A 26,101-nucleotide genomic window follows, 5' to 3' on the forward strand; every position below is an offset into this window, starting at 1 on the left:
GGAGCTGCTATGGTCCCCAAGGTACACATGGGGAAACCAAGGCCCATAAAAGCAAGGGGAGCTGTCCAAAGTCACCTAGAAAGTAACAGAACCAGGATTTTCTATTAGGAACTCTGACTCCAGAGAGTATAAAAAATCCCACAACATAGTTGGCCTAGATTCACCCCTCAGGGACCTTTCAGCTGGGGAGCAAACCCAGAGAAGCACTATTAGAGGTCCTCAGGTCTCCTTTCCTTGTCTCCCTCTTCTGCCCCCCACCCTCCAATGCCAGAGACCTACGAAGTGGGCCTTGAGTGAAAGTATTGGACTCCAGGTGTCCCACCCCTAAAAGACCAACTTCAGGATGATTGGCCTAGGATCTCAGCTGGGGACCTCAACAGCCAAAGCCCACTAGCCCAAGTGTTTTAGGTGGTGCATCCTAACTCTTCCTTCCAGCTACTACCCAGAGCATGCCCAGGGCATGGGAACCACAGGAGTTTGGATGCTCTGGGAGCGGGCCTGCAAGTAGGGCATCCGGGGGTGGAACAGTGCTGGCAGGGCGGGCACCTGCGGAGAGGGAAGGAGGCAGGCAAGCCAGAGAAAGTGGGAGGCCAGCAGAGGAGGGGAGCTTTAAGCAGGAGAGGAAATCAGGAGAGTTTATGTAAAAATCCAAGTTGCTGGTTTGTCTTGAGAAATGGGAGCACTAGGTGCCTGCATCAGGGTCCCACTCTCATGCCTCTCAGCACTCCTTCTAATCTTTGATCATTATGTCTCTTGACTCTTCTGTTTGCCATCTGTTTTCCTTTCTGGAATGTAAGCTCTCTGGGCATAGGAAACAGCCTGTCTTGGTCACTGCCATATTTCTGGCAGCTGGCTCTTCGTTTCCATAAGTAGTTATTAAACTGGTAAAAGAAATGTGAATTAGAAACAGGGGTCTAACTTCAGGAGGACATCTCATTGCTAACAAGAACTTAAGACAGGATGTGTATCAGTGGGCAATGAGAGAAAGACTGGTGTGATCATGTAGTAAGAGCAAGGCTTTGAGGAGAGGGAATTTGCACTGGCTTTTGAAGGTGTAGCAAATGTTCAAGTGGAGAGAGGACAGATTAAACTCACCAGGAGGAGGGCGTGCATATGCCCAGGTTGAATGCCAGTAGATGGACATTGGTAAGGTAAGAGAGGCCAGATTGTAAGGGAAATTTTAAAATTATGCCTAGGAGCTTGGAAATTGTTCAAAGAGAAGTAGGGAACCATGCATAGATCCTGAGCACAGCAACAGAGACAGAACAGGAATGGGGAGAGTGGCAGAGGGGATGGATGGTGGAGCCGGCAGGCAGGAAGATGGTTTTGAGGAGGATTGCAGTGGCCCAAGGGAGAGGTGCTAGGGACAGAGAGGACTCCAGGAGATATAGGTCTGCATGTCTGGAGGTGAGAAAGGATGACAGAGTCCATGAGGTAGAGACAGCCTGCTGGGGTAAATTAGAGATGACAGTTCCTTTGGTATTTCACAATGAGGGAGAGGGTCTAAGTCCCTTGCCCTAAAATCTGGGCAAGAGTTGTGACTGCTTTGCCCAATAGACATAGCAGAATGACTCTGGACCCAAAGCTTCTTCTCTCCTGGAATAGCCATTCTGTGAACCTGGATGCCCTCCTGGGAGTAAGCCCAATTAACTCGGCTGAGAAACCCAGTGAAAAGGGACTCATTGCTCATTGTGTAAATGAAGAAGCCAGCTTGGTGGTAGATGCCCCAGCCTCAGAGGACATCATACAGAGAAGAGATGAGTCTTCCCATCCTGCAGATTATTGGGGAATGTTTTTTATGCAGCAACAAATAACTAGAGCAAGCCAGGAGCAGTGATGCACACCTGTAATTCCAGCAGCTTGGGAGGCTGAGGCAGGATTGCAAATTGGAGGCCAGCCCAGCAACTTAGTAAGACCCTGTTTCAAAATAAAAAAGTCTGGGGTTTAGCTCAATGATAAAGAGTCCCTGGGTTCAATCCCAAGTGCCAAAAATAAATACATAAATAACTAGAGTAGACTGCCATCACAAGTAAGAGAAGGGGCCATCTTCATGGAAAAGGTAGGGAGGGTGGGGTGGCCTTGGCCAGACCTGGAGATGTCCAGATCCCCAGGATCTTCAGAACTGGAGAGAAGAGCCCTGCAGGCCAGGATGAGGCCCTGAGGCAGGGTCTGGAGCTGAGCTACAGGGGGGAAGTGAAGACCATGTGTCCCTGGAGAGGGTATCAACATCCACCTTTCCCATGTCCATGTTCTAACTTCCTGAGGCCTCACTCCTGGATCCTCACTCCTGCCACCCTGATAACTCAGACTCCTAGTCACCTCACCCTGACTGCCAGCTCCCACACTGTGCCCTCTGACTTGTCTTTCTGTGTGTCTGAACACCTTGTCCTAGAATAACAAGTGTCATGAATCGCCATCCATGACAACTTCCTGGGACTCCTGGTCTGGGTCCAGGCAATTTTTCTTAGTGGCCCCATTTTCCAAGCCCTCCAGCTTCACCCCTGCTTTCTGCCTACCCACAGAGCTAGGTCCTCTGGCTGACCCTTGTGCTGGGAGAAGAGGCACCAGCAGGAATGAGCATCTCCTTGACTTTCCAGGCTCTGCTGGGGGCTGTTCTTCCCTGGCTCCTTCTCCTGTACTTCTTGCTCCCCAGATGTTCTGCAGTGGTTCCCTGGGGGCTGCACTGCCTCTGCACTTAACCTGTGAGTTTCCTGAGAACAGACACCTTACTGCCTGTTGCTACCCCTCCCCAGGTACTAAAGGGACAGCTCTCTGACTGAGCAGCAGACAGACTGAACTTCAGAGTCCTGTAGCAAGCAGGAATAGTAGCAAAGTCCCCAAACCTTGTTCCCCTAGAGCACTTCCCCAAAAGACAGTCCTGTGGAACAGTACCCGAAGAGCAGCCCACCCCCCCACCTGGGCCCCTGGCTTGCTGTGTGACCTTGGCACGTGGTATCCTCCTTCTGAGCCTGCTCCCCATTCTGTGAAGTGTGGGGGCAGGAAAAGCTGATCTCAGAAGGCCCTTCTAGCTCAAGCACCTTATGTTCTATGACATCCGTGTGAATGTTGCTATGGAGACGTCACTGGCACTGCAACAGCATGAATGTGACTTCCACTTGAGAGAGAGAGAGGACTGAGTCACCCCAGAAAGAAGATGATGTCAGAGGTATGCTGGTCCCAGAGGCATGCAGGGGCCACACAAGTGTCATGCTCCTAAAAGGACACCTCCCTGCAGCTTCCCACTCACCTTGGTGGCTCTGATACCCTGTGGGCAAATGGTAACAGGTAGGTGTCCATCCTACCAAGTGATGCCAAAGCAGAGAGCCACTCCCTCGCAGATATAGCCACATGCAGAAGCCCTGTTCACCCCCTGCAGATTGTGGTGGCCAGGGGCTGGGTCTCAGCAATACTGGCTTCCATCTCCTGGCAGGATCCTCTTGTCTGTTGCAGGAGGCCGAGTGTGGGGCTCATGGTTCCAGGCTCTCACAGCCTCTGAAGGACTTATTTGGCCTCATAGCAGGTATAGATGTTGGCTTAAAACAGACCCCTGTATAATCATAAGAGTCACTGATTGCTGCTGCTCTGGACTGGGCCAACTGCTTCATTTGTGTTTATTCTTCTTTCTTAATTATAAAATCAATTTATGATTTATGAGTGTGAGTACTGGGGATTGAACCCAGGGCCACTCTACCATGGAGTCACATCCCCAGCTTTTTTTTATCTTTTATTTTGAGACAGGGTCTTACTAAGTTGCCCGGGTTGGCCTGCAACTTGCAGTCTTCCTGCCTCAGCCTCCCACGTGGCTGGGATTACAGGCCACTGCACCCAGCTACAAACAACCTATGACTTTGGTGGGCAAATCAACAACACAAGATGAGGTTGAGAGCCCAGCTCCATTCTTCAGGAATCATCATCATTAGATTTGGTGACAGTGTCTATAGTTTCCTATTGCTACTGTAACAACTTACCACAAACACTGTGGCACAAAACAACCTACATTTATTCCCTTGCTGTCAGGGGGACAGAAGTGCCAACAGTCATTCAGGGCCACAGTCAAGGGGTGGGCAGGGAGAATCTGCTCCTCCCCACTTGCAGCTTCCAGCTTCCCTTGGCTTGTCACCACAGTACTGCAATCTGTTTCCACTGTCACCAGTCCTTTTCCTTCTTTTCTCAAATCTCTCTCAGATTCCCTTATTTAGGACCCACCTGGTACTCCAGAATAGCCTCTCTGTTTCAGTTCTGCAAAGTCCCTTTTGCCGTTTAGAGGAATGTGCCCTTGTTCTGGGGATTATGACCTGGATGGATTCTTGGGTCCCTTATTCAGTCTGCACAGCACTGTTCAGGTATTCTCTTTTGGGTTTTTTTTTTGAAGCAAGGGTTCTGTGGCTAAAGATCACTGGAATAGGAGTTTATTTTTCTGTGCTTTTTCCAGTATCAAAAATTTCAGGTATCAAATTCATGCTAATAAATACTTTTTATATTTATGCATACATATGCATAAAAGACACTGAGATGTGATCCTTTGTTCTCTTGGACTATAAATAAAGTTACAATTACCTGTTCCTTCCACATTTGATCTACTTGCTCATAAAAAATTCTGGATAGGAGGGGCTGGGGATGTGGCTCAAGCAGTAGCGCGCTCGCCTGACATGCGTGCGGCCCGGGTTCGATCCCCAGCACCACATACCAACAAAGATGTTGTGTCTGCCGAGAACTAAAAAATAAATATTAAAAATTCTCTCTCTCTCTCCTCTCTCACTCTCTCTTTTAAAAAAAAAATTCTGGATAGAGCTTGAGTGAAGCTGACTGGTAAAGCATTTGCCTAGCATGGGCAAGGACCTGGGTTTGATTCCTAGGTTGTTCGTGTGTGTGTGTGGATTAAGAATCTGTTCTTTGGGCTGTGGTTGAGGCTCAGTGGTAGAGCACCCGCCTAATACATGTGAGGCACTGGGTTTGATCTTCAGTACCACATAAAAATAAATAAAGTCATTGTGCCCATCTACAATTAAGGAAAATATTTATTTAAAAAATGCATTCTAGGGACTGGGGATATAGATCAGTTGGTAGAGTGCTTGCCTCACATGCACAAGGCCCTGAGTTCAATCCCCAGTACCAAAAAAAAAAAAAAAAAAGGATTCTACTGTAAAATTAATTAATTAATTTTTAAAAAAGAATCTGTTCTTTTTGAGGTTGGAGGTGTAACTCAGTGGTAGAGTGCACATGTGAGGTAGTGGGTTTGATCCTCAGAACCATACAAAAATAAATAAACAAAATAAAGATATATATAGACACACACACATACACATATATATGTGTGTGTGTGTGTGTATATATATATATAAACATTTAATAAAGAATCTGTTTCTGGGCTGGGGCTGGGGCTGGGGCTGAGTGGTAGAGCGCTTGTTCACCCCTGCAGAGAATGAACAGGGCTTCTGCATGAGCTTCTGCAAGACTCATGCCTCACACATGCTAGATGACAGAAAGATCACATCTACCTTTCTGTCATCTAGCATGTGTGAGGCATTGGGTTCGATCCTCAGCATCACATAAAAAACAAATAAATAAGATAGAGCTATTATGTCCATCTACAACTAAAAAAAATTCTTTTTTTTCAATTTTTTTAAGAGAGAAAGAGCATTTAATTTTTTTTTTTTTTTTTTTTTTTAGTTTTTGGCGGACACAACATCTTTATTTGTATGTGGTGCTGAGGATCGAACCCAGCGCCGCACGCATGGCAGGCGAGTGCACTACCACTTGAGCCACATCCCCAGCCCCCTAAGCCACATCCCCAGCCCCCTCTTTTTTTAATATTTATTTTTTAGTTGTAGTTGGACACAATACCTTTATTTGTTTTTATGTGGGGCTGAGGATTGAACCCAGGGCCTCACGCTTGCAAGGCAAGCACGTTACCACTGAGCCACAATGCCAGCCCCCCCAAAAAATTCTTAAAAAAAGAATTTGTTCCTTTCATGGCTCTTTGATATGTTTTCAGTATCTTTTCTTTCTTCTTTATTTTTTGTTATTGGTCTATTTGGCTTTTTTTAATTTTAATTTTTTTTGTAGTTGTAGATGGACAGAATGTCTTTATTTTATTTATTTTTATGTGATGCTAAGGATCAAACCCAGTGCCTCACACATGCTAGGCAAGCACTCTACCACTAAACCCCAGCCCAACCCATATTTGGCTTTTTTAAGAAAGTGTCTATACTACACTTTTAATTTTTTTTTATTTTTAAATTTTTAGTTGTAGATGGACACAATGCCTCTAGTTTTTTAACTTATTTTTATGAGGTGTTGAGGGTGAAACTCAGTGCCTCACATGTTTGAGGCAAGCACTCTTCTACTGAGCCACAACTTCAGCCCCCCATTTGGCTTTTTAACTTCTTCTTTATATATATATATATATATTTTTTTTAAATTGTAGGTGAACAAAATATATTTTTTAATTTATTTTTTATGTCATGCTGAGGATCAAATCCAATCCCTCACATGTGTGAGACAAGTGCACTACCACTGAGTGACAACCCCAGCCCCTAGATTTTTAATTTCTTGTTCAGTATTTTTTTTTTTGAGAGAGAGAGAGAGAGAGAATTTTTTTAATATTTATTTTTTAGTTTTTGGTGGACACAACATCTGTATTTGTATGTGGTGCTGAGGATCGAACCCAGCGCCGGGCACATGCCAGGCGAGCAAGCTACCGCTTGAGCCACATCCCCAGCCCTTGGTTCAGTCTTTGTAGGTTGTATTGTCTTAAATCATAACCATCCTAAGTAGATTTCAAAAACTTAGGCATGCCAGGTGCATTCCTGTAATCCCAGCCACTCAGGAAGCTGAGGCAGAAGGACTGCAAGTTGGAGGCCATTCTTAGCAACTTAGCAAGACTCTGCCTCAAAATACAAAATAAAAAGGGCTGGGGATATAGCTCAGGCCTAGAGTGCTTGCCTAGCACATATGAAGTCCTGGGTTCAATTCATAGCACTGAAAAAATAAATTAGAAAAAAAGAGAAACACATCTGTCATGATCACATCTACCTTTCTGTCATCTAGGTATTAGGATGTCGAGCCTTTTTCCAAGGTCCTCTGAGGAGCCTGGTATGGTAGCACACAACTGTAATCTCAGAAACTTGGGAGGGTGAGGTAGGAGGATCACAAGTTTGAGGCCAACCTGGGCTATTAAGTGAGTCCCTGATTCAAAATTAAAAAAAAAAAAAAACATTAAAAAGGGGTGAGTATACCACTCAGTGGAAAAGCATTCTAGGTTCAATTTCCAGAACAACAACAGCAACAACAACAAACAGAAAAAAGAAAGAAAATAAAACAACACTCTGTAGACAGATCTGGGGCCTTTATACCCAGGTGGGAGTCTCTGATTTGGGGGAGTCTCAGTGGTGGGCTAGGTTCAAGAATTGGTGCAAGTGGGCACCTTGGCACATGCCTGTAATCCCAGTACTTTGGGAGGCTGATGAAGAAGAAGGATCACAGGTTCAAAGACAGCCTCAGCAATTTAGTGAGATCCTGTCTCAAAATTTAAAAAAATAAAAGGGCTGGGGATGTGTCTCAGTGATTAAGCACCTCTGGGGTTCAATACTTGGTATCAAAAATTAAACAAAAACCATGGTGCCAAGAACAGGTGAAAAGATCGAGCAGTACCTCTAGGGGGTGGTATTGCCTAAGACCACATTCTTGCACAAGCATTTCCTGACCTTGCCAAATACCTGCATTTCAAATTAGCCCTATTTCTGAGAACACAATGGTTCATTATATATTCTGTGAGATGTTATTGGATTTTTTAATTAAAAACCTTCTTTTCCATTTGACTCCTTTCCCCAAGGTATTAATACCCTTACCTTTTTTGGTATGTGCACTTCATTGTCTTTTTATTTTCAGGATTGTTCTAGCTGTAGCCCTGGATTTAGTGTTTCCTGTCAACATTAGCTTTCTTGTCCTTTTATATGAGAATTTAACTCATTCACATTTTTTTTGCGTGTGTGGTGCTGGGGATTGAACCCAGGGCCTTGTGCATGCAAGGCAAGCACTCTTTCAACTGTGCTATATCCTCAGCCCTCATTTACAGTTGTAATGATCACCCACATACTTGGTTTCATTTGGACTGTCTTATTTTGTAGGCTTTTGTATGTTTGTTTGGTACTGGGGATGAACCCAGAGACACTTAACCGCTGAACTACATCCATAACCCTTTTTATTTTATTTTATTTTTTATTTTGAGATAGGGTCTCCCTAAATTGCTTAGGGCCTCTCTAAGTTGCTAAGGCTGGCTTTGAACTTGTGATCCTCCTGTCTCAGCCTCCCAAATCACTTGGATTACAGATTATAGGCCTGAGCCACAGGGTCATCTTATTATTATTTTTTTAATGAATACATTCCTCCCTCCCTCTCTCCCTTCCTTCCTTCTTTCCTTCCTTCCTTCCTTCTTGTGGTGGGGAGTGTACTAGGGATTGAACCCACAGGCTCTCTGCAATTGAGCTACATTCCTAGCCCTTTTTTAAAAAATATTTTTTATTTTGAGACAGGGTCTCACCAAGTTGCCAAGATTGGCCTCACACTTGCAATCCTCCTGCCTCAGCTCCCCAAGTCATTTGGTAATAGAAGTGTACCTGATTATCATTTATTTTTAAAATCCTTTACTGAATTGATCAAGTTTTCTTATTTCTGTTTCCCCTCCTAGTTTTCCCTTTTCTTTGATGCTAATGGTTATCATTATTAACTGTTAATTAAAAACCTTTAAGACTATATTTTATCAAGAATTAAACATTTCTCCAATGCCTCCCTCCTTGAACCAAACAAGATCTTTGGCATGTTTTATTTCCTTTGTCTTACCACAGGGCTTGTTGAAATAGTCTGGAATTGCATTCACAGGTAACCAGTTTTCTTCTTCTCTTTCTTTTTGCTGCTGGGGATGGAATTCAGGGCCTTGTTCAAGCACTCTACCACTGAGCTACACCCCCAGTCCATCCATAATCTCCTTTAAACATATGACTTTGCTGTTTCAGAAATCCTTTCCAAACAATTGCATTCGGCTCCACAGCCACTTTCAATTGTTTAGCTTCATTTGTTTTGCTCATTTTGCACCACTTTTTTTTTTTTTTAAATTGTGTGTAGGTGTCTCTTCTCTCATCTTGAGTCCTTGAATCCTTTGTCATTTGACTGCAAGTAATACCTTGGGTTTAGAAGATAATCCCAGCCCTGCCACTGACCTGCTGTGCAACCTGGCAAATTTCTCAATTTCTCTGTGTGTTGTTACCTCTCATTTAATACAGGGATAACAATAGCTCCACTTCCTAGAGCTCTTGGAATTCAGTAGAATTAGGCAATGAATGAATGGGTGGGGAAGTGAAGGATGTGGGTTTTTTTCCTGCCTGTCACTCAGGAAGCTCTCAACACCAAACCCCACTCCTGTCTCCATTGTCCACCTCTCCCTCTGTGCTGGCACACTTCTCTTAGCCTACAAGCCTTCCTGAGTCCTTCTCATATTAAAGAAAGCAAAACAAACAAACAAACAAAAAAAAAAAAAAAAAAAAAAAAACCCTGCCACTGTGGTGTCCTTTCCTGTCCCTTGCCTCTCTTCTTTCATAGCTCAGCTTCTAGAAACAGTGGGTTGACTCCTCACTTGTCACCAATCTATCGGCATCAACTGTCCACTCAATGTGCCTTCAGTAAAGGTCATTGGTGAACACCATGCCACTAAAAATATGCAGGTGACAGGGGCCAGGGACAGGACGATTCTGGGGAGACCTCTGGTAATGCATGTCTTCTGAAGGGCTGTGGACCTGAAGGAGCACATGAGAAGGGGCCTGGGGGCTTACTGGGGGAGGAAGCTGAGTGGAGCTGGTGCCTAGGGGTGGGTGGGATAGATCCCAGGCAAAGGGAGCAACATGAGGAGGGCCAGGAGGTGGGAGGCTGTAGAAAGTTTTGGAAGACCCAAAGAGGGGGTCACATCTGGACATGTGGCAGAACCAGAACCAGACAGGGGCTCACAGATACATCATACCCAGCCCCTACTTTGTTCCTGAAGTCCAGGCTCCTGCTGACTTCTTGTAGCTTTTCCTTGAACAACACACACACACACACACACACACACACACACACACACCAGCTTCAGTTTCCTCCTACTTCTCTCATCCTCTTGCTTAGATTCCCCCCAAGGCCCCTTTCCTCCCTATCTCTGGGACTTCCTGCTTCCAGGTCTTCCACTTGCCCCAAGTGTGCTCACCCTTATCCCCAGCTCCATATGGTGTCTCTTGCTGCACTCTGGAACCTTCTCAAGTGGCCTCATCTTTCCCTTCATGTTTCTCCTCCCCCCTCAGGAATCCCCACCCAGCAGGAGGCACTTGCATCCCTCATAGTGCCCAACCATGAGTGGTGGCAACATCTCAGCCTTCCCTTCTCCCATACACCCACGTCCAGTCCTGGGGCTCCTTTTGTCTGAGTCTCCTGCTTCTTGCCCCTCCCCACCACCCTCACCTTGGCTTAGGCAGTCATTACAGAGTTTCCAAATTCCATTCTCAAGAGCTTCTGTGTTAAAAAATTTGTGGATTCTCCATTCTTCTCTGTTAGAAATTTCTCCTTGGGTCTGTCAGGAAAGTTAGACATAGGACTGACAGTTCCATTATAGAGATAAGAAAAAAGAGGCATGGTGCCATCCCATGCCCAAGGGAACTGTGGAGCTGCAGTGTGTCCCAGTGACTCACTTCAGAGGAGCTCTCCCAGCTGGTAGCAACAGGAGGCCGGTCTATCACCTGTGGACTTAGCAAAGGCATCTAGGCAGTTAAGGCAAGAAAAGGGTGCAGGGAATCTTTAAGGTACAGTAAGAAGCCTAGCACAAAGTCTTAGTAACAGGACATCAGGTAGGGGAGTCTGGGGACCCACTTATGTGTGTACTTAGCCTTTCCATAGATCAGCTTCAATTGGCATTCACATAGGCCCAGAAGCATGGCCCAGTGGTGGACCTTTTTTTTTTTTAAGAGAGAGAGAGAGAGAGAGAGAGAGAGAGAGAGAGAGAGAGAGAGAGAGAGAGAGAGAGAGAGATTTTAATATTTATTTATTTTTTTAGGTTTCGGTGGACACAACATCTTTGTATGTGGTACTGGGGATGGAACCCAGGCCGCACGCACGCCAGGCGAGCGCGCTACCGCTTGAGCCACATCCCCAGCCCGGAACATTTTTATTATTTAAAAAAATTGATATAATTCACATAACATATGTGTGTATGTTACTGGGGATTGAACCGAGGGGTGTTCTGCCCCTTTTATTTTATTATTTTTTTTTAAAGAGAGAGAGAGAGAGAATTTTTTAATATTTATTTTCTAGTTTTCGGCGGACACAACATCTTTGTATGTGGTGCTGAGGATCGAACCTGGGCCACATGCATACCAGGCAAGCACGCTACCACTTGAGCCGCATTCCCAGCCCTGTTCTGCCCCTTTTAAAGTTTTATTTTGAGACAGGTCTTCATTAAGTTGCTGAGGCTGGCCTCAAACTTGTGATCCTTCTGCGTCAGCCACCAGAATTGCTGGGATTTCAAGCGTGTGCTATTGCTCCCGGCAAAAGTCACACTTTAAAGTACACAATGTAGTGGCTTTTATTGTATTTTACAAGTCTGTGCAAGCATTATCCAGAACATGCCTCAGTCCTAAAAGGAACCCTACCCTCACCAAGTCCCCGGGGCTATTAATGGTCTTTACAGATTTGCCTATTTTAGATATGCCCTATGAATGGAATCATTCAACCAGGGGTTCTCTGTGTCTGGCACCTAGTGGGTTTTGCATTTGCAAGGCTTGTGCAAGCTGTTCAGCTAGCGGAGTCTTCTCTGTACCGAGTGTATTCGTTTTTTTTTTTTTTTTTTTTTTTACTTTTTGGTGTAGATGGACACAACACAATGCCTTTATTTATTTATTTACTTACTTACTTATTTATTTTTATGTGGTGCTGAGGATCGAACCCGGGTCCCGCCCGTGCTAGGCGGGCGCTCTACCGCTGAGCCACAATCCTAGCCCGAGTGTATTAGTTTTGTAATTAATTCCTGCACACACGGAGACCAAAGCCTGTGCAGAGACCACTTCGCAGCGGTGGGAAGACAAGCAAGGAGAAAGAAGCCCGAAACGCAGGCCCCGGTGTGCGCTGCAGGGCGCGCCGCAGCTTCCGTCACGGAGGCGTGGGCTGTTGCGCTGGGGACGCCGGACCTGCGGGGCTGAGCTTCACCCGCGCCAGGTGAGTCCCACCTTGGTGTCACTCGGTGCTTCGGCCTCCTCCTCCTTGACAGCTCCGGCGGAGTTCCACGAGATGACGCAGTACGAGTTCTCGGGCTCCGGGGAGATCAAGAGGAGCCGAAGGAGCCGAGGCTTACGGTAGTAGAAACCGCAGGCCGTGCAGCTTGTGTTTGCTGTTTTCAGTGATGTGGTTGCCGATTGGGGACAGCTGGGAGCCGGGGTGCGCGCTGGCGCCGGCAGAGGCCGCGGGTGTCGCAGACTCGCGTGCTGGGAGGGGCGGGGAGGGGCGGAGCCTCGGTCTCGGCGAGCGGCGAAATCACAGAGCTCTCCCCCCACGCACCGCCCAGACACGTTGCGTCAGGGGGCGGAGCTTGAGAACGCCCAGTCCAGCCAGGGCTGCGGCCCGCATTGCGGCGCCAGGGGTGGAACCTCCCGCCGCCGCGGCCCCCGCCGCCGCAGGAGCGGGACCCCGCAGCCCGCCCCTCTCCGAGCCGACGCCGCAGACAGGGGCGGGGCATTCTCTAGCCCCGTCCCACGCCGCGCCAGGAGAGGAGGAGCCTGCGCAAGGCCCGCAGTGCAGCGCGACGAGCGCGCGGCAGAGCATCTGCACCGCGGCCTGGCTCACATAGCTGAGCGGGCGTCGCGCAGTGGACAGGCCGCGGCCGCCACCGGATCCTGCCCCGCGCCCCGCCATGTCGTCCACCGGCCCCGCCTGAGCTGTGGCCGCCGGCGCGCAGGCGGGCCTCGGGCCGCCGGGGCCATGCGCGCGCTGCGCTGACGATGCTTCCCGGCGCGCCCGCCCGCCTGGCGCTGGCCCTGGGCCTGGGCCTGTGGCTCGGGGCGCTGGCGGGGGCCCCCGGGCGCGGCTGCGGGCCGTGCGCGCCCCCCTGCTTTTGCGGCCCTGCTCCGGACACCGCCTGCCGCGTCAACTGCTCGGGCCGCGGGCTGCGGACGCTCGGGCCCACGCTGCGCATCCCCGTGGACGCCACCGCGCTGTGAGTAGCCGCGGGCGGGCGGTTGCCATGGCGCTGGGCGGCCTGGCCGGAGCATCGCGTTGCGGCCGGAGCCCGCTGTTCGCAGGGCATGGGCGCTGCGCGGGCTCGGTGGCTAGACCAGCGGGTCTGGCCGCTGCCAGGGCGAGGTTAGGTAAGGAAAACCTGGGGCCACGGCCGGCGTCCAGAATCTCGGCTTCTGTGAAAACACACGTCCCTCGCCCTGGAGCTCCTCAAATGCAAGCTGACGGCCTATGGCAACTTGCAACTCACGGTGGGAGGTCGTGGTAAAGAAACGCGCTAATTAGAGGCTAACTGGGATGCAGCTGGGGCTGGGAGATTCTCTGGGAAGCGGAGATTTTGTGGAGCATGCAGGGCCAGCTTCTGGACCGGGATTTGATATGCTTAAGAACTGGCCCAACTCTTAAGAAAGGGTGAGGATGTGGGTCCAGAGGAAGAGGAGAGGGAATGGTATGAGCCAGGGCCTGGAGGCTGGACTTGGCCACTTGTGGCAACCATAGGAGAAATGTGAGGGGATAAGGACTCAACCCTGGGTGAACTGAGGTCTAGAAGAGTCTCAGGTGCTTCATTCAGGGTTTCGAGTGGGGGAATTGCCTCAGAAGGGACCTTGTCAGGTTTGCATCTGGAAGAAATGATAACAAGCAGATGATAGGCAGCTTTACAGAAAGGTTGTCTTGAGCCAGGGACTATGCCAAGGTCTTGTGGATGTTGCACTTATCCCTTACCTTAACCGTCTGGGGTTAGGTACAGTCAAGATTCCTGTTTTAGAGATGGGGAAACAGGCTTGGAGATGTGACCACACTTGTCCAAGGTATCACACCCCTGACATGTAAGAGCAGGGTTTGAACCTAGGAGGTATCCAGGACCCAGGATTGGATTGAGAAGAGTGCAGAGGGCTAAGATTGCAAATATTTCTTCTCAGGGCTGGGGAGAGTCTCAGGGCCTGCTGATCCCAACCCCTTGGATTTCCTGGGCACTTCCAGGCACCTCAGCCCTAGAATCCCCCAAGGAGCTTGTAACATTCCTAAGCCTGTTAAACTTGGGCTGAGCCATGGTGTTTGTTTTTGTAATACTTAGGGATCACTTCAGCCTGGGGGTCACCGTTAATAGGGAGCCATGTGTCCTTGGGGTTTTGTTTGGTGGTCTTAAGGGTTGGGGAAAAGCGAGTTCTTTAGGGATAACTGGGACCTGTGATTGGGGGCCATGCTGGGCCTGACATTGTGCTCCTTGACCACTGGAGCATTTGTGGCGCAGCTGACTCTGTTGCAGATGGGCCCCTTCTGCCTGCTGACAGTGCCCACAGAATTGCGTCAGATCCACTCCACCCTTTGTTTCTGGATGGGTGGTGGCATAGTGAGGGTACTTCTGTCTCTGGTGGCTGCTCTGGAGGGTCAGGCCCAGCGCCTGCTGGCTATTCCTGCTTCTCCAGCCCTGGTGTGTCTGTGCTGGCCTCCCAGGAGCTGTCCAGGAACTAAAGGACTAACCTGCAGCACCACATACTCTCCCACAGCAGTGGAGCTTGCTGTTGCCCTTGTGCTCGCCCTAGGCTCTCTTCCTGGGTTTGGGGAGAGGGAGTTTTCTGGAAGTTGGCCTGGCTGGGCCTGAACTGGCAAGATTCCCAGGGTGCTACCCCTCTTAGTGTGTGATGGGACATCAGGGTAACCTCATGAGGGTGGGGAATTGAGATGAGTCTACCTTCTTTGCACCCCCAAGCTTCTTCTGGGAGATTTCCAGAGGGCTTCATGAGGGGGAATGCATGGGAAACTGGGACCTTAGGGAAGGTGTTAAGGTCCCCTGCTGGAGCCCCAGGCCACTGTCTATGCTCAGTGGGTTCTCAACCCTGCAGACTCCAGGGAGATATGTGGACCTTCTCTAAAGGAGAGAGCCCAGCTGGGAGAAGTCAAGGACAGACTGTAGCCTCCTGGTGCCCGCTTTTCTTGGTCACCAGCAGCCTTTTGGGGAGGGGGGAGTCAGGTGCCTCCATTTGTGGCTTGTGGCCAGCCTAAGGTGAAGCAGGGCAGCTGTATCCAGGTGGGATGATGGCCTTGGCTTCAAAACCATAGCCTTCCAGCCTTTCTGGGGTTAAAATAATACTGCTGGGAGGCGGCAGCTCAAAAAACGATGACGTTACTGGCAAAATGTTGCTGCTGTGCTATTTTTGAAGTTCTGCAGTGGAGAATTGAAAGCTTTGTTTTAAAGGAAAGTAGGCAGAACAGGGTGATGGGTCCCTCACTCGTCTCTCCCCCACCCCCGTGTTTGAGCCAGTTTCCAGTGTCATGGTCTTTTATCTGAAGGTGTTTGGGAGTGCATCTCAATACCCCAAATGCCTGAAACACCAAATGATCCTCAATCCCAGTAAATGTCCAGTGTGTTCAAGTTTTCACTTGTTTCAGTTTTTTGGATAGTTTGAATTAGTCCAGATAAGTCTGCCCACTGTGGTAAATTAATCTTTTAAATCTCTGTTGATGCTTAGGTCTTCCTCCACCTCTTTTTCCCTCCTGCAATTTATAGAAGAAAACAACTCCTATGGCTCTGGGTTCCTTACTGTCTCTGAGCTATCACTCTGTGGTGCTGTTGGGTGTGTCTGTCCTGTGTCTCCTGCAAGCTCATAGTTGGGTCTAGAGCTCTGTGGTGTGGAGGGCCTTATCTCCAATACTTCAGAGTCTCCTGTGGCCAGTGGCTACAAGGTGAATCATTTTACCTTCAAAGAAAGCGCTGCTCTAGGTGTGAGCTATTGGGTGTCTTTGGGTGTGGTTGCTTTGGGGAGGCTACTTTCTTTCTTTTCTTTTCTTTTTTTTTGTGGTGCTGGCAATTGAACCCAGGGCTTTATGTCTGGGAGGCAAGCACTCCACCAACTGAGCTATGTCCCCAGCCTCTTGGGGAGGCTACTTTTTGAGTGATGTGTGCTGCCAATTTTGGCCAGTGGCTCACCTGCATCTGGTGTTTTCCTCTGAATGTGTCAGGACTAGGAAAGGGTAATACCGGGGACTCAGTAGGGACTTGGTTCACTCATTTAGAATATTGGATACTGAAGGTCTTCTGTTTGCTGGGAGCACCTAAAATGTGGCCCCTACCTTCTTGTGCTTCTAAATGACAGGAGAGTAGGGGTTGGGGAAGCTCAGCTCCTGGTGTCTGTGGCCAGGATAGGGATCTGAAGGAAGGTGGGCATCTGTGAGCAGACCCCTGGGATAGGTTTGGACTTGGTGTGAATTGATGTTAGACTGCACCTGCATGTATACTACTGCTTGAGAGCAGCAGAGGGTCCTCAAGCTCCTGTTTCTCATCCCTGTTTCTCTGGGACGAGAGAGAACTGGCAGTTGCCACAGAGGCCTGAGGCAGTTCTGTGTGAGCTGTGAGCCTCTGTGAGCCCTCACCAGATGGAGGGCCTGGCTACTGCATGCCTGGCCCTGTGCCAGGATAGGTGAGACCACTGTTAGGTGCCGGCCTGTTCCAGTGAGACTTAGCTGTCACAGGGTAGTCCACCTTAAACTGACAAGCGCATTGATTCTACAAGGACAAAGACACAGATGATGGGGAGGGGGCTCAGAAAGACCCCAGCTGCAGGTGACATTGAAGCTAAGACTCAAACTTGTATATCAGTCTCTGGAGAGTGTCCCACACAAGGGTACAGGCCAGCTGAGTACCTAAGGTTTAGGGTGATAGAGGAGCAGGAGGCAGGGCCTTTAGTGGGGAGCAGGTGAGGGTGGCATTAAAGGGTCCTGGAGGGAAGCAGCATGGCCAGTGTCTTCTAGAAAGATCTTTGGCTGCTGTGTGGAGGCATAGGAAGGACTGTGTCCTGCAAATGCTGCTGGCCTCAAGTCTCTGAGCTTCAGCTTTCATGTGAAGCCACACTTGGGAATTCAGAATGTGAATATAAAGGCAACTTTGTTCCTGATTAGATGTGGAATGTAAATTTGCTGAAATGTGGATAAGAACTGACTCTTAAACATAGTTGCCTACTCTAGGAGAAGTGGGAGAATGGTGTCCAGTTGATAGGTGAGGCAACCTCTGGTTTGTAGCCTGCCCTGCTTTCCTCTGCAACACTCTGGGATGTGAAGGGATGAGCCTTGGTGCGCCTGCAGCCCCAGAGATGCTCAGGCACCTGTGGCATGCAGGAGTACCTGGGCACCATGCCCAAGGACAGTAGTGGCATGAGTAACATCAGAAGGGCATCTGCCTAATGTGGTACCTGCATCTAGAAAGCACAGAACTCTCATGTGTCAGTCACACAAAGACAAAAGGCACTGTTAAAAAATGGGCAAAGGCTCAGAACAGACATTTTCCCAAAGAAGATATATGACTGGCCAATTACTATATGAAAAGATGCTCAGTGTGTTGGGCATGGTGACCACACCTGTATTCCCAGGTATTTGGAAGGTTGAGACAGGAAGATCACAAGTTTGAGGCCAAACCTCTGCAACTTAGAGATCTTGTCTCAAAATAGAAAAAGGGCTGGAGGTATATGTACACAATGGAGTATTAATTAGCCATAAAGAATAATGAATTTATAGCATTTGCCAGTAAAGAGATGGAACAGGAAACTATCAAGCTAAGTGAAATAAGCCAACCCCCGAAAACCAAAGGCCGAATGTTCTCTCTGGTATGTGGATGTAAGACATAGTAAGGGAAGGGGATAGAAGTTCATTGGATTAGACAAAAGGGAAGGTCAGGAGGTGAGGGAGGCGAGAATAGGAAGATAGTAGAATGAATGGGACATGACTTTTCCATGCTGAAGTATGGATACATGACCAGTGTAACTCCACATGTACAACCACAAGATTGGGAAATTATACTTCCAAGTATGTATAATATTGTCAAAATATATTCTACTGTCATGTATAACTGAAAAGAACAAATTAAAAAAAAGAGAGAAAAAAGGGCTGGGGCCAGATGTGGTGATGCACACCTGTAATCCCAGCTGCTTGGGGATCTGAGGCAGGAAGATCACAAGTTAAGGCCAACCCCAGCAACTTAGCAAGAAAACAGGAGGTGCTGGGGATGTGGTTCAGTGGTTAAGTACCCCTAGGTTCAATTCCCAGTCCTGAAAAAAATAAAGTAAAATAAAGATGCTCCATGTCTAATCATCAGGGAAATGCAGATCAGAACTACAGTGAGACACTAACTCATACCCACTTTTTTGTTTTTATAAATTTGGTATTTCATATATATATGAAATATATATGCACATGTATACACATTCACACATATACACATATATGCACATATACACTCACATATATACACACATGTATATGTACACATACACATGCATACATATACACACATATACACATGTATACATGCACACATACACACACACATATATATATACACATACACATACATATACACACACATGCATATATATACACACACATATATACTCATATTTACATATATATTTTAGTTGTTGATGGACATTTATTTTATTGATTATATATGGTGCTGAGAATTGAACCCAGGGCCTCACACATGCCAGGCAGGTAAGCTACGGCCCCAGCCCACACCCACTGTTTTTTGATGACTGTCACCAAGAAGATGGGATCATAAGTGTTAGTGAGGACATGGAAAAATTGGAACCCATGTCCACTGCTGGTGGGGATGTTAAATAGTGGCCCTGTAGAAAAGTCTGGTGGCTCCTCAGTCAAATGTGGAATTTTCTAGGACCTAGCTACTTTACTCAAGATAAATTAAAATATGTGTCCCACAGAGACTTGGACACGTTTTCCATGGCATTATTCACTGCAGTAAAAAGGTGGAAAACACCCCAGACATGTCTCAGCAGACAAATGGAAAAACCAAGGCTGTCTCTCCAGATGAAGGATGTTGTTCACCCTGGAAGGACAGACTTGTGCTGCTCCAGTGTGGACTGGGCTCTGAAAGCATGGTGCTTGGTAAAGTGGCCAGCCTCACAGGCCACATGTTCTATGAAACCTTGTTCTGTGTGTGACACTGGGGGTGAGCCCAGGGCCACAACACGTGCAAGGCAAGCCTCACCTGAGCTGCATCCCCAGCTCTTCCTTTGATATGAAACTTGCAGAATAGGAAAATCCAGAGACAGAAAACAGTAATGGCTGCCTGCATCTGGGTGGTTAGGGTGGTAAGGATGATAGCCAAGGAGTGTGGGGTTTCTTCTGAGGTGATGAGAATGTTCTGGAATGTACAGTGGTTATGGTTGCACCAGCTCTTTGATATACTAAAAGCTTCTGAATTACATACTTAAAGGGTGAGCTCTGTAGGATGAGGATTATGTCCAAGTTTTACAGGATCTGAAGGGAGTACCCAGGGGGCCGTGCTCCCGCCTCTTCCTCTGTGGGTGCCGGATGCTGAGCCCTGTGCTGGGCTCTTTACATTCTTTCTCTCAGGTGCCTTGTTGTGGTGCTCTTAGTTCTATTTTACAGACTAGGGAACTGAGGCTTCCAGAGGTGGAGTCACTTCTTAGAGTCTTATAGCTGGTGAGTTGTGGCAGAGGCAATGTGACCGGTGCGCCCTGAAGTAACGTCCTGGTTCATAGGTGACAGAGAGAGGAGGTGGTGGGGCCTCCCTAGTGGGTCTGGGTCATGTGGAAGGACTTGCTAAGGGGCACTTCACTCAACCTTCCCACAGCTCCCTCCTGGGTCTCCATTCATCCCTATTGTGGTCCCCTGGCTTTTTTCTGGGTTCAGGAGAGAGGCATGAGGGTCTGGTGTGCGACCTGGGTTCACTTCCAGCCCCTCAACTTCCTGTGTGACTTTGGTTGAGTCCTACAGCCTCTCTGAGCCTCAGTTTCCTTGCCTGTAAAATGAGCACCATGGCTAAATACACCTTGGTTGTAGGCCTCCGAGGTTAGGGTATATGGTGTATCAATAGGGCTCAGTCACTGCAGCCACAATAATCATCATACCCTTTGTTCAGGTAGCCTTCCTAGCCTTCTTCTCCATTGTTTCTGGGGACCCATTCCCTTGTCCTCAAGTACCAGCTACCAGAATACATACCTTAGGACCTGCCCTGCTTCAAGGCAAGCAAACCCAGGAGGCTGAGCCTGAGCCAAGTGCTTAGACTTGATGCTGGAGCACATGGCGTAAGCACAGACCAGAGCTGGGGATGAGCTCAGTGGCAAAGCACTTGTCAGCATGCATGAGGCCCTGGATTTGAGCCCCCTATACCACCAAAAAATAAAGTAAAATTAATAAGCACAGACCGGTCTGAGCAGGCTGATTCCTGTGCATCCCTCGGAGACCAAAGTCCCACCTCCCTGGTCTGGTCTGAGAGGCGCCTTCAGCACAGGGGCCTGGTGCATTCCCTCTTGTTTTTATGTAGCAGTGGTTCTCGCCATGTTGTCCCCGCTGGTGTTGAACTCCTGGGCTCAGGGATCCTTCAGCCTCAGCTGAAGTGACATTTGTTCCCTAGTTTTTATCTTAGCTGTTGTGTTTGTGGGGTTTTTTGACACAGTCAAGTGCATGGATATGAGGGTGGGATTATATTGGCACCTACCTTCCCTAGGATGATATGGCACTGCCCACGATGGCATGTTGGCCCTAGTGCCAGCCTTGAGTGTGTCTGGTGGACATTGTTGGGTCTTTGGGAACTTTGGGGATGGTTGTGCCAGGTACATGTGAGCTTTAGTTGCCTTCTTCCAAGCTCTTGTAGACTCTTCCTGCATTTTTTTCCCCCTTCAAAAGTTAGCAACCAGGGCCTCTCCATGTAGGCTTCCTGTGACACCTTCTCTGCCTGTCCAGGGAGCTGGGAGTTTCTGGCCGCCATCTTGTGACTACTAATCTGGTGGCTGCTGTTAGATATGGGTCTCACCTCTGCCAGCATCCCCTGGGCTTTTCCTGGGATAAGGAGTACTTACGCTGCTGCCTGTGCTCCCCCATCCTGGGGTGCCTCTGCTGGGTGGGCAGGAAGTGGGGAGACCCTGGCCAGGGTTGAGTTTCAATTGAGGAAGCCATTTTGGATGGAGACACATTTTCCTTTCCGGAACACTGTGGTGGCCAACACCAGCAGCAGGAGCCCAGACAGCCGACCCGCCTAGCACTCTAGAATGAAAACATCCCGCTTCTCTTGCTGCTGTCTGGGGTGGCGGCCGTCTGGGCTCTGCTCTCTGCCTGGCCTGATGCAGTTGCTTGTGCAGTTCCAGCTGGCCAGCGTGGGCGCAGCTGTGGGCAGGCTAGTGTGCAGGGGCGCCACAGGGTGTGTGTGCGTATTCCTGCAGGACGAGATGCAGCTGGAAAATGCAGCTCATGTCCTTTCTGGGAATACCTTGCTCTTTCTGGTTTGGTAGCCATCCTTGCCAAAGGCCCATGTGCCCAGGCACCAGTGCTAGGGGGCTGCACTTGGGGCCAAGGTGCTCTGGGCTCTTTTTCCCTGACACCTCTGTGAGCCTCGCTCTGGCACAGCCTGACTCTAGTAACCCCTGTTCTCTGAAGGCAGGTTGGATCCTATGAGGCCACCTTGGAAGGGCTTTGTTACCAGGCAGGGGCAGAAGCTAGCTCTCCTGGTTGCAATGTGGAATGAGGCCAGAACTCTGGGCAAGGGTGACATCTGGGCCTTGGGGATCCTGAGCCTTCATAGTGCATTGTAGCCCTGATGTTGGGCTGTTCCCTGCCATTGGCTGTACCTCAATGAGTGATGGGACAGCTGGCTAGACCTAGGACCCTGCCTAATGCACAGTGTCCTACTTATTCCACCCCCACCCTTTGGACAACCTGGCCTGTGGCCATCTGTGGACATCTCCTGGGTGGTGTGGGGAAGGAGGTGGGCCCTGAGCCTCAGTATTCCCGCAGGAGAGCGGGGCTGCTTGGGCTCGTACTCTTGCTGGTTGCAGTGGGCTGTGAGCAGCTGGGAGCCATCCTGGTGCTGCTGAGTCACTGCTCACAGAGATCACGTGGGCACAGAGGTGGTTGCAGGGAGGCTGGGTCTCCAGTGTCCCCACTGCAGGTTGGGGTAAGTGGGGCCTCCTTGCCTGTCCCCCCATCCACATTGCTTTGTTAGTGCCTGCGTGGTGGGTGGCTCTCATAACAGCCCTCTTGGGGGTTGGACTGTTTTTCCCACACAGAGGATCCCTGACATGTCCCCACTCCTCATCTCTTTTCCTTCACCTCTGAGACTTGTCCCTGCCTGTGGGCTCTGGGAGGATCCTGGATAGGCCTTGTCATTCCCTCCCCCCAGGATCTCATTCTGGTGACAGTTCAATTGTGGAGGACTTGGTGCCAGTGACTAGGGCCCTGTAAGGACAGACAGATGCCACAGAACACCCTGTAACACGTGGGGCCCTCCTCCTGCTCCTTGGCCCTGGTCCTGGCCATCAGAGGGCTGCCCCTGTAGCCTGCCCTCGTACCCTTTCCCTCATCCCAGAGATGGGGCACCCACTCTTTGCCAGGCCCTCATCTGGAGCCAGGAGGGAGGTGGTCATGGGGGGGCAGCATAGAGGTGAGTCTCCCTGGAAAAGCAGGGGGGCATAGCCAGAGCCTGCCCTGCCCACCTCACTGCCTGTGTGCACTAAGTGATTTTCTGCAGCTCTCTCCTAAACTCGAATTCATCAATTTAAACATCATTTCCGGCCCTGGAAGCTAGCCTCACTCACCATAAATAGAAGGGAACAAAAAGCAAAGGGAATGAAAACAGTAAGGGCGTCAGACCCACGCTGGCTCTGGCTGCTGGGCTCCTGGAAGGAAAGTCCATTAGTACAGGAAGGAGCCACTAGGGAGGCCAGCCTGGGGGCCGGGACCCTTCTGCCAGCCAAGTGTGGGTCCTTGACAGCGGCCTCTCACCCCTCTGCTCTGGCTTGGGAGAGGATGTTTCTGGGAGTTTCCTTGCTGGGTTGAGGGGAGTCTGTTTCCTCCAGGAGCATTGGGGGAGAGTGGGGGCCTTCTGCCTCCCCCTGCACTGCCTGAGTCTGCCAGAGGGAGGAGGCGGCTGGCTCTGGAAGAGCTGATTACATAATGTCCACAGGCGGCCCCTCGGAGCTGTTCCCCCTGAGCACTGTTTCCAGCACGGCGGCCAGCGCTGGGTGGGGGTGCCGGACCTGGCACTCGCCCGCCCGCTGACCACATGTGCCTGGAATGTGCAGATGTTTCCTTGGGGGTTCTGCTGGCCCCCACACCCTGCCCGGCATCCAGACTGGGGAGCGGGCACCTGGGCTACTCTCCATCTTGGAGGAGGAAACTGGAGCCACTCAGCTGCAGGTCAGAGTTCTGGTTTATCTGGGGCCTTTGTTTTTACAGCCCTGGAAAGGGGTTGGCCCTCATAACAGTCCACAGCTGTTGGGCATGGTGGTGCACGCCTGTAATCTCAGTGATTTGGGAAGCTGAGGCAGGCAGATCGCAATGCAAGGCTAGCCTGGGCTACTTAGCAAGACCCTAAGCAATATAGAGACCCCTTCTCAAAATAAAAGGTCTAGGGGGCCTGGGGTTGTGGCTCAGTGGTAGAGAGCTTGCCTGACACGTGTGAGGTACTGGGTTCAATTCTCAGCATCACATATAAATAAATAAAATAGAGGTCCCTGGCAGAACACAGGTGAATTTTTCATTATGGGAGAAAAGGTCAAGTGGCATATTGTCATTTTCTTCCTTATTGTCACTTTATGAGCTAAGAAAAAGGCTTAAAAACTCAAGACTTTTGGTCTTAGTTCTGCCATTAATCAGTTGTAAGTTCTAGAGCCGCTTAAGTTAATCTCCCTGGCCTTTCCCCATGTGTAGTAGAGAAGTACTTCATGGTAGCATGACAATTTAAGACACCAGCAATAGAATACAACTATGATGACATTCCATGAAGTGTATTTTATAGTTCTAACTACTAAAATTAGTTCTCTTTATGGAACAATTTCTAATAAATGCTTGGTTTTAAAATAAAAAAAAAAAGAGGCCCCTTGGTAACTAAAATAAATAAATAAATAAATAAATAAAAATAAATTAATTAATTTTAAAAAAAGGTCTGGCGTTGTAGTTCGGTGGTATAGCGCCCACAGGTTAAGTCCCCAGCACCCTCCTCTCAAAATAATTGTCCTTATTCAGAAACTGTTTAAGTGGCTCCCTCGCCTCCACCTCCCCAGCATGCCCGCCTTTGCACACAGCCTCCCACTTCTCCAGAGGCTCCCACCGCCCAACTGACAGCACCACCTATCCTCTGTGTAGCCCGGGAACAGCTGGGCAAGGGTGGTGAAGGAAGTCCCCCCAGTTCTTATAGCAGGAAAATCGGGAGCCTGACACAGACCTGTCCCGTGGGTGTGAGTCCATGAATATAAACCCAGGCGAGGCTGGTGCCCTACATCTAGAGGTGCACCCATAGGTGGCAGCTTGGGGTCCAGCCCCAGGGACATCTGATATGGATGGCAAGGTGAGGAGAACCCAGGTGTGAAGGACTCCCAGCATTACTGTCTATCTTGTGACAGCAGGGGGATCAGGCCAGGCCTGGGAGCACCTCAGCCTCTGTCACAGACTGTGGAGTTAGTACCCCAGTGCTGTGGGAAGTGGGGGCCCGGCCTGCCAGGCTGAGGGACGTGACGTGTCTCATGCTCACATGGGCATCTGCCTGTCCCCTTGTGTGAGTCCCCAGCTTAGCTCCCTCTTTCAGCTTACCTGATGCCTTCCAGCTTAGCCGTGGGGTCTCTGGAAGTTGGGGGCTTTGGCCTTGGAGAATCCAGATGGCCTAGAGGGTAGGCCCCACTCGGCCCCATACTTCTTGGGTGCTCCTATCCTCCCAGCAGTGGGTAAGGGCCAGGGTGTCTGCTATCTGACCAGCCTTGGTGCCCTTGCTAATGCTTCCCTTCTGCCAGGGTGCTCCCTGTGTCCCTTCTCTGATCCCTGCAGGGAACCCGATTATTGGGGTCAGGGCATCAGACTTCGGTGACGTTATCCAGGGAGAGTGGGGGAAGCCTGTGGAGTGTGGGGGCATGGGACTGTCCAGGCCTTGGTATTCCCCTGGATCAGTGGTGGCTGCAGCAGACAGCTGTGGAAAAGCTACTGTCAGGACCTCAGGCCAGTGGGCAGTGGGCTGAATGTAGGCCCTGATTGTCCCTCCAGTGTCCCCTGCTCCCCACAGCCTGCATGTTACCACATCTTGACAGTGCCACCATGGGGCAGAGACTGGGGTGCAGCTCCTAGTTGTTGCCCACTCCCTGCTTTGCCACACTCCCTGGATTGGGGGAACTCAGCCAAGCAGGGTCCCCAAGACCCTTGTTACTTTTCTGAACCCTGGTGGTAGGTTCAGGCAGGTCCCAGAGAGAAGCCACCTGAGGCAGGTGGACTGCCAGGTGGGATGGTGGTGCAGGACACCAGGTCTGAGGAGCCAGTGCTCCTCTCAGTCTCACTTCCTTGCTCGGGCTGTCTCTGCTGGGGCCAAAGCCTGGTTTGTCAGAGTACAGGTTCCCTCTGCTGTCCTCATCGTTGCCACTGGGACGCCCTGGCTTGGGCCTGACTGAGGTACCCCCTGGCAGAAAGAGCCATTGCCTGTCCTCTGGGAGCTTGGATAGAGGAACAAGGAGACCAGTAGACCCCAGAAGGGTGCTGGGGGTGGAGCCCTGAATTGGGCCAGGGCCAGGAAGGGGCAAAGGCGGACTCCTGGCTTCCGGCTTCAGCAGCTGGGCGGTCACTGTTGGGAAGGGCCGGACTGGTGAGAGGCACCAGGTAATCTTGTGTGGCAAATAGTGCACTTAGGGGAGCAGGAGCTCTGGTGGGGGACCCAAGCCGCATAGGCCAGACCACCAGAGGTGTCTGTCATTCAGGGTTGTCCTGGGGCCCCTGTCGCAGGAGCTTCACTGGATCAGTGGGAATATGTGAACCCAAAGAGTACCCCAGAGGTAGGTGGCAGGGGTGACTGTGGCCCCCTCCCTCACCTGTGAGTTCTCAAAGGCACCAAAAGCTTGAGGGGAGGTGGGAT

At 49.8% G+C, this 26,101-nt stretch overlaps 1 protein-coding gene across 8 annotated transcripts in view; it reads left to right on the forward strand.

The window, feature by feature from the left end:
• Positions 1-13,010: 13,010 nt before the first annotated feature.
• Pkd1 (polycystin 1, transient receptor potential channel interacting) overlaps positions 13,011-26,101 on the forward strand; it is a 41,947-nt gene continuing 28,856 nt past the window's right edge. For all 8 annotated transcript variants that reach the window (XM_026385615.2, XM_026385622.2, XM_026385618.2 and 5 more), the window contains exon 1: positions 13,011-13,225. In XM_026385615.2, coding sequence (XP_026241400.2) covers positions 13,011-13,225 — 215 coding nt within the window. The remainder of the gene's footprint in view (positions 13,226-26,101) is intronic.

Source organism: Urocitellus parryii, chromosome 9, assembly GCF_045843805.1.
Source record: "Urocitellus parryii isolate mUroPar1 chromosome 9, mUroPar1.hap1, whole genome shotgun sequence".
In the NCBI taxonomy this organism is placed as follows: domain Eukaryota; kingdom Metazoa; phylum Chordata; class Mammalia; order Rodentia; family Sciuridae; genus Urocitellus; species Urocitellus parryii.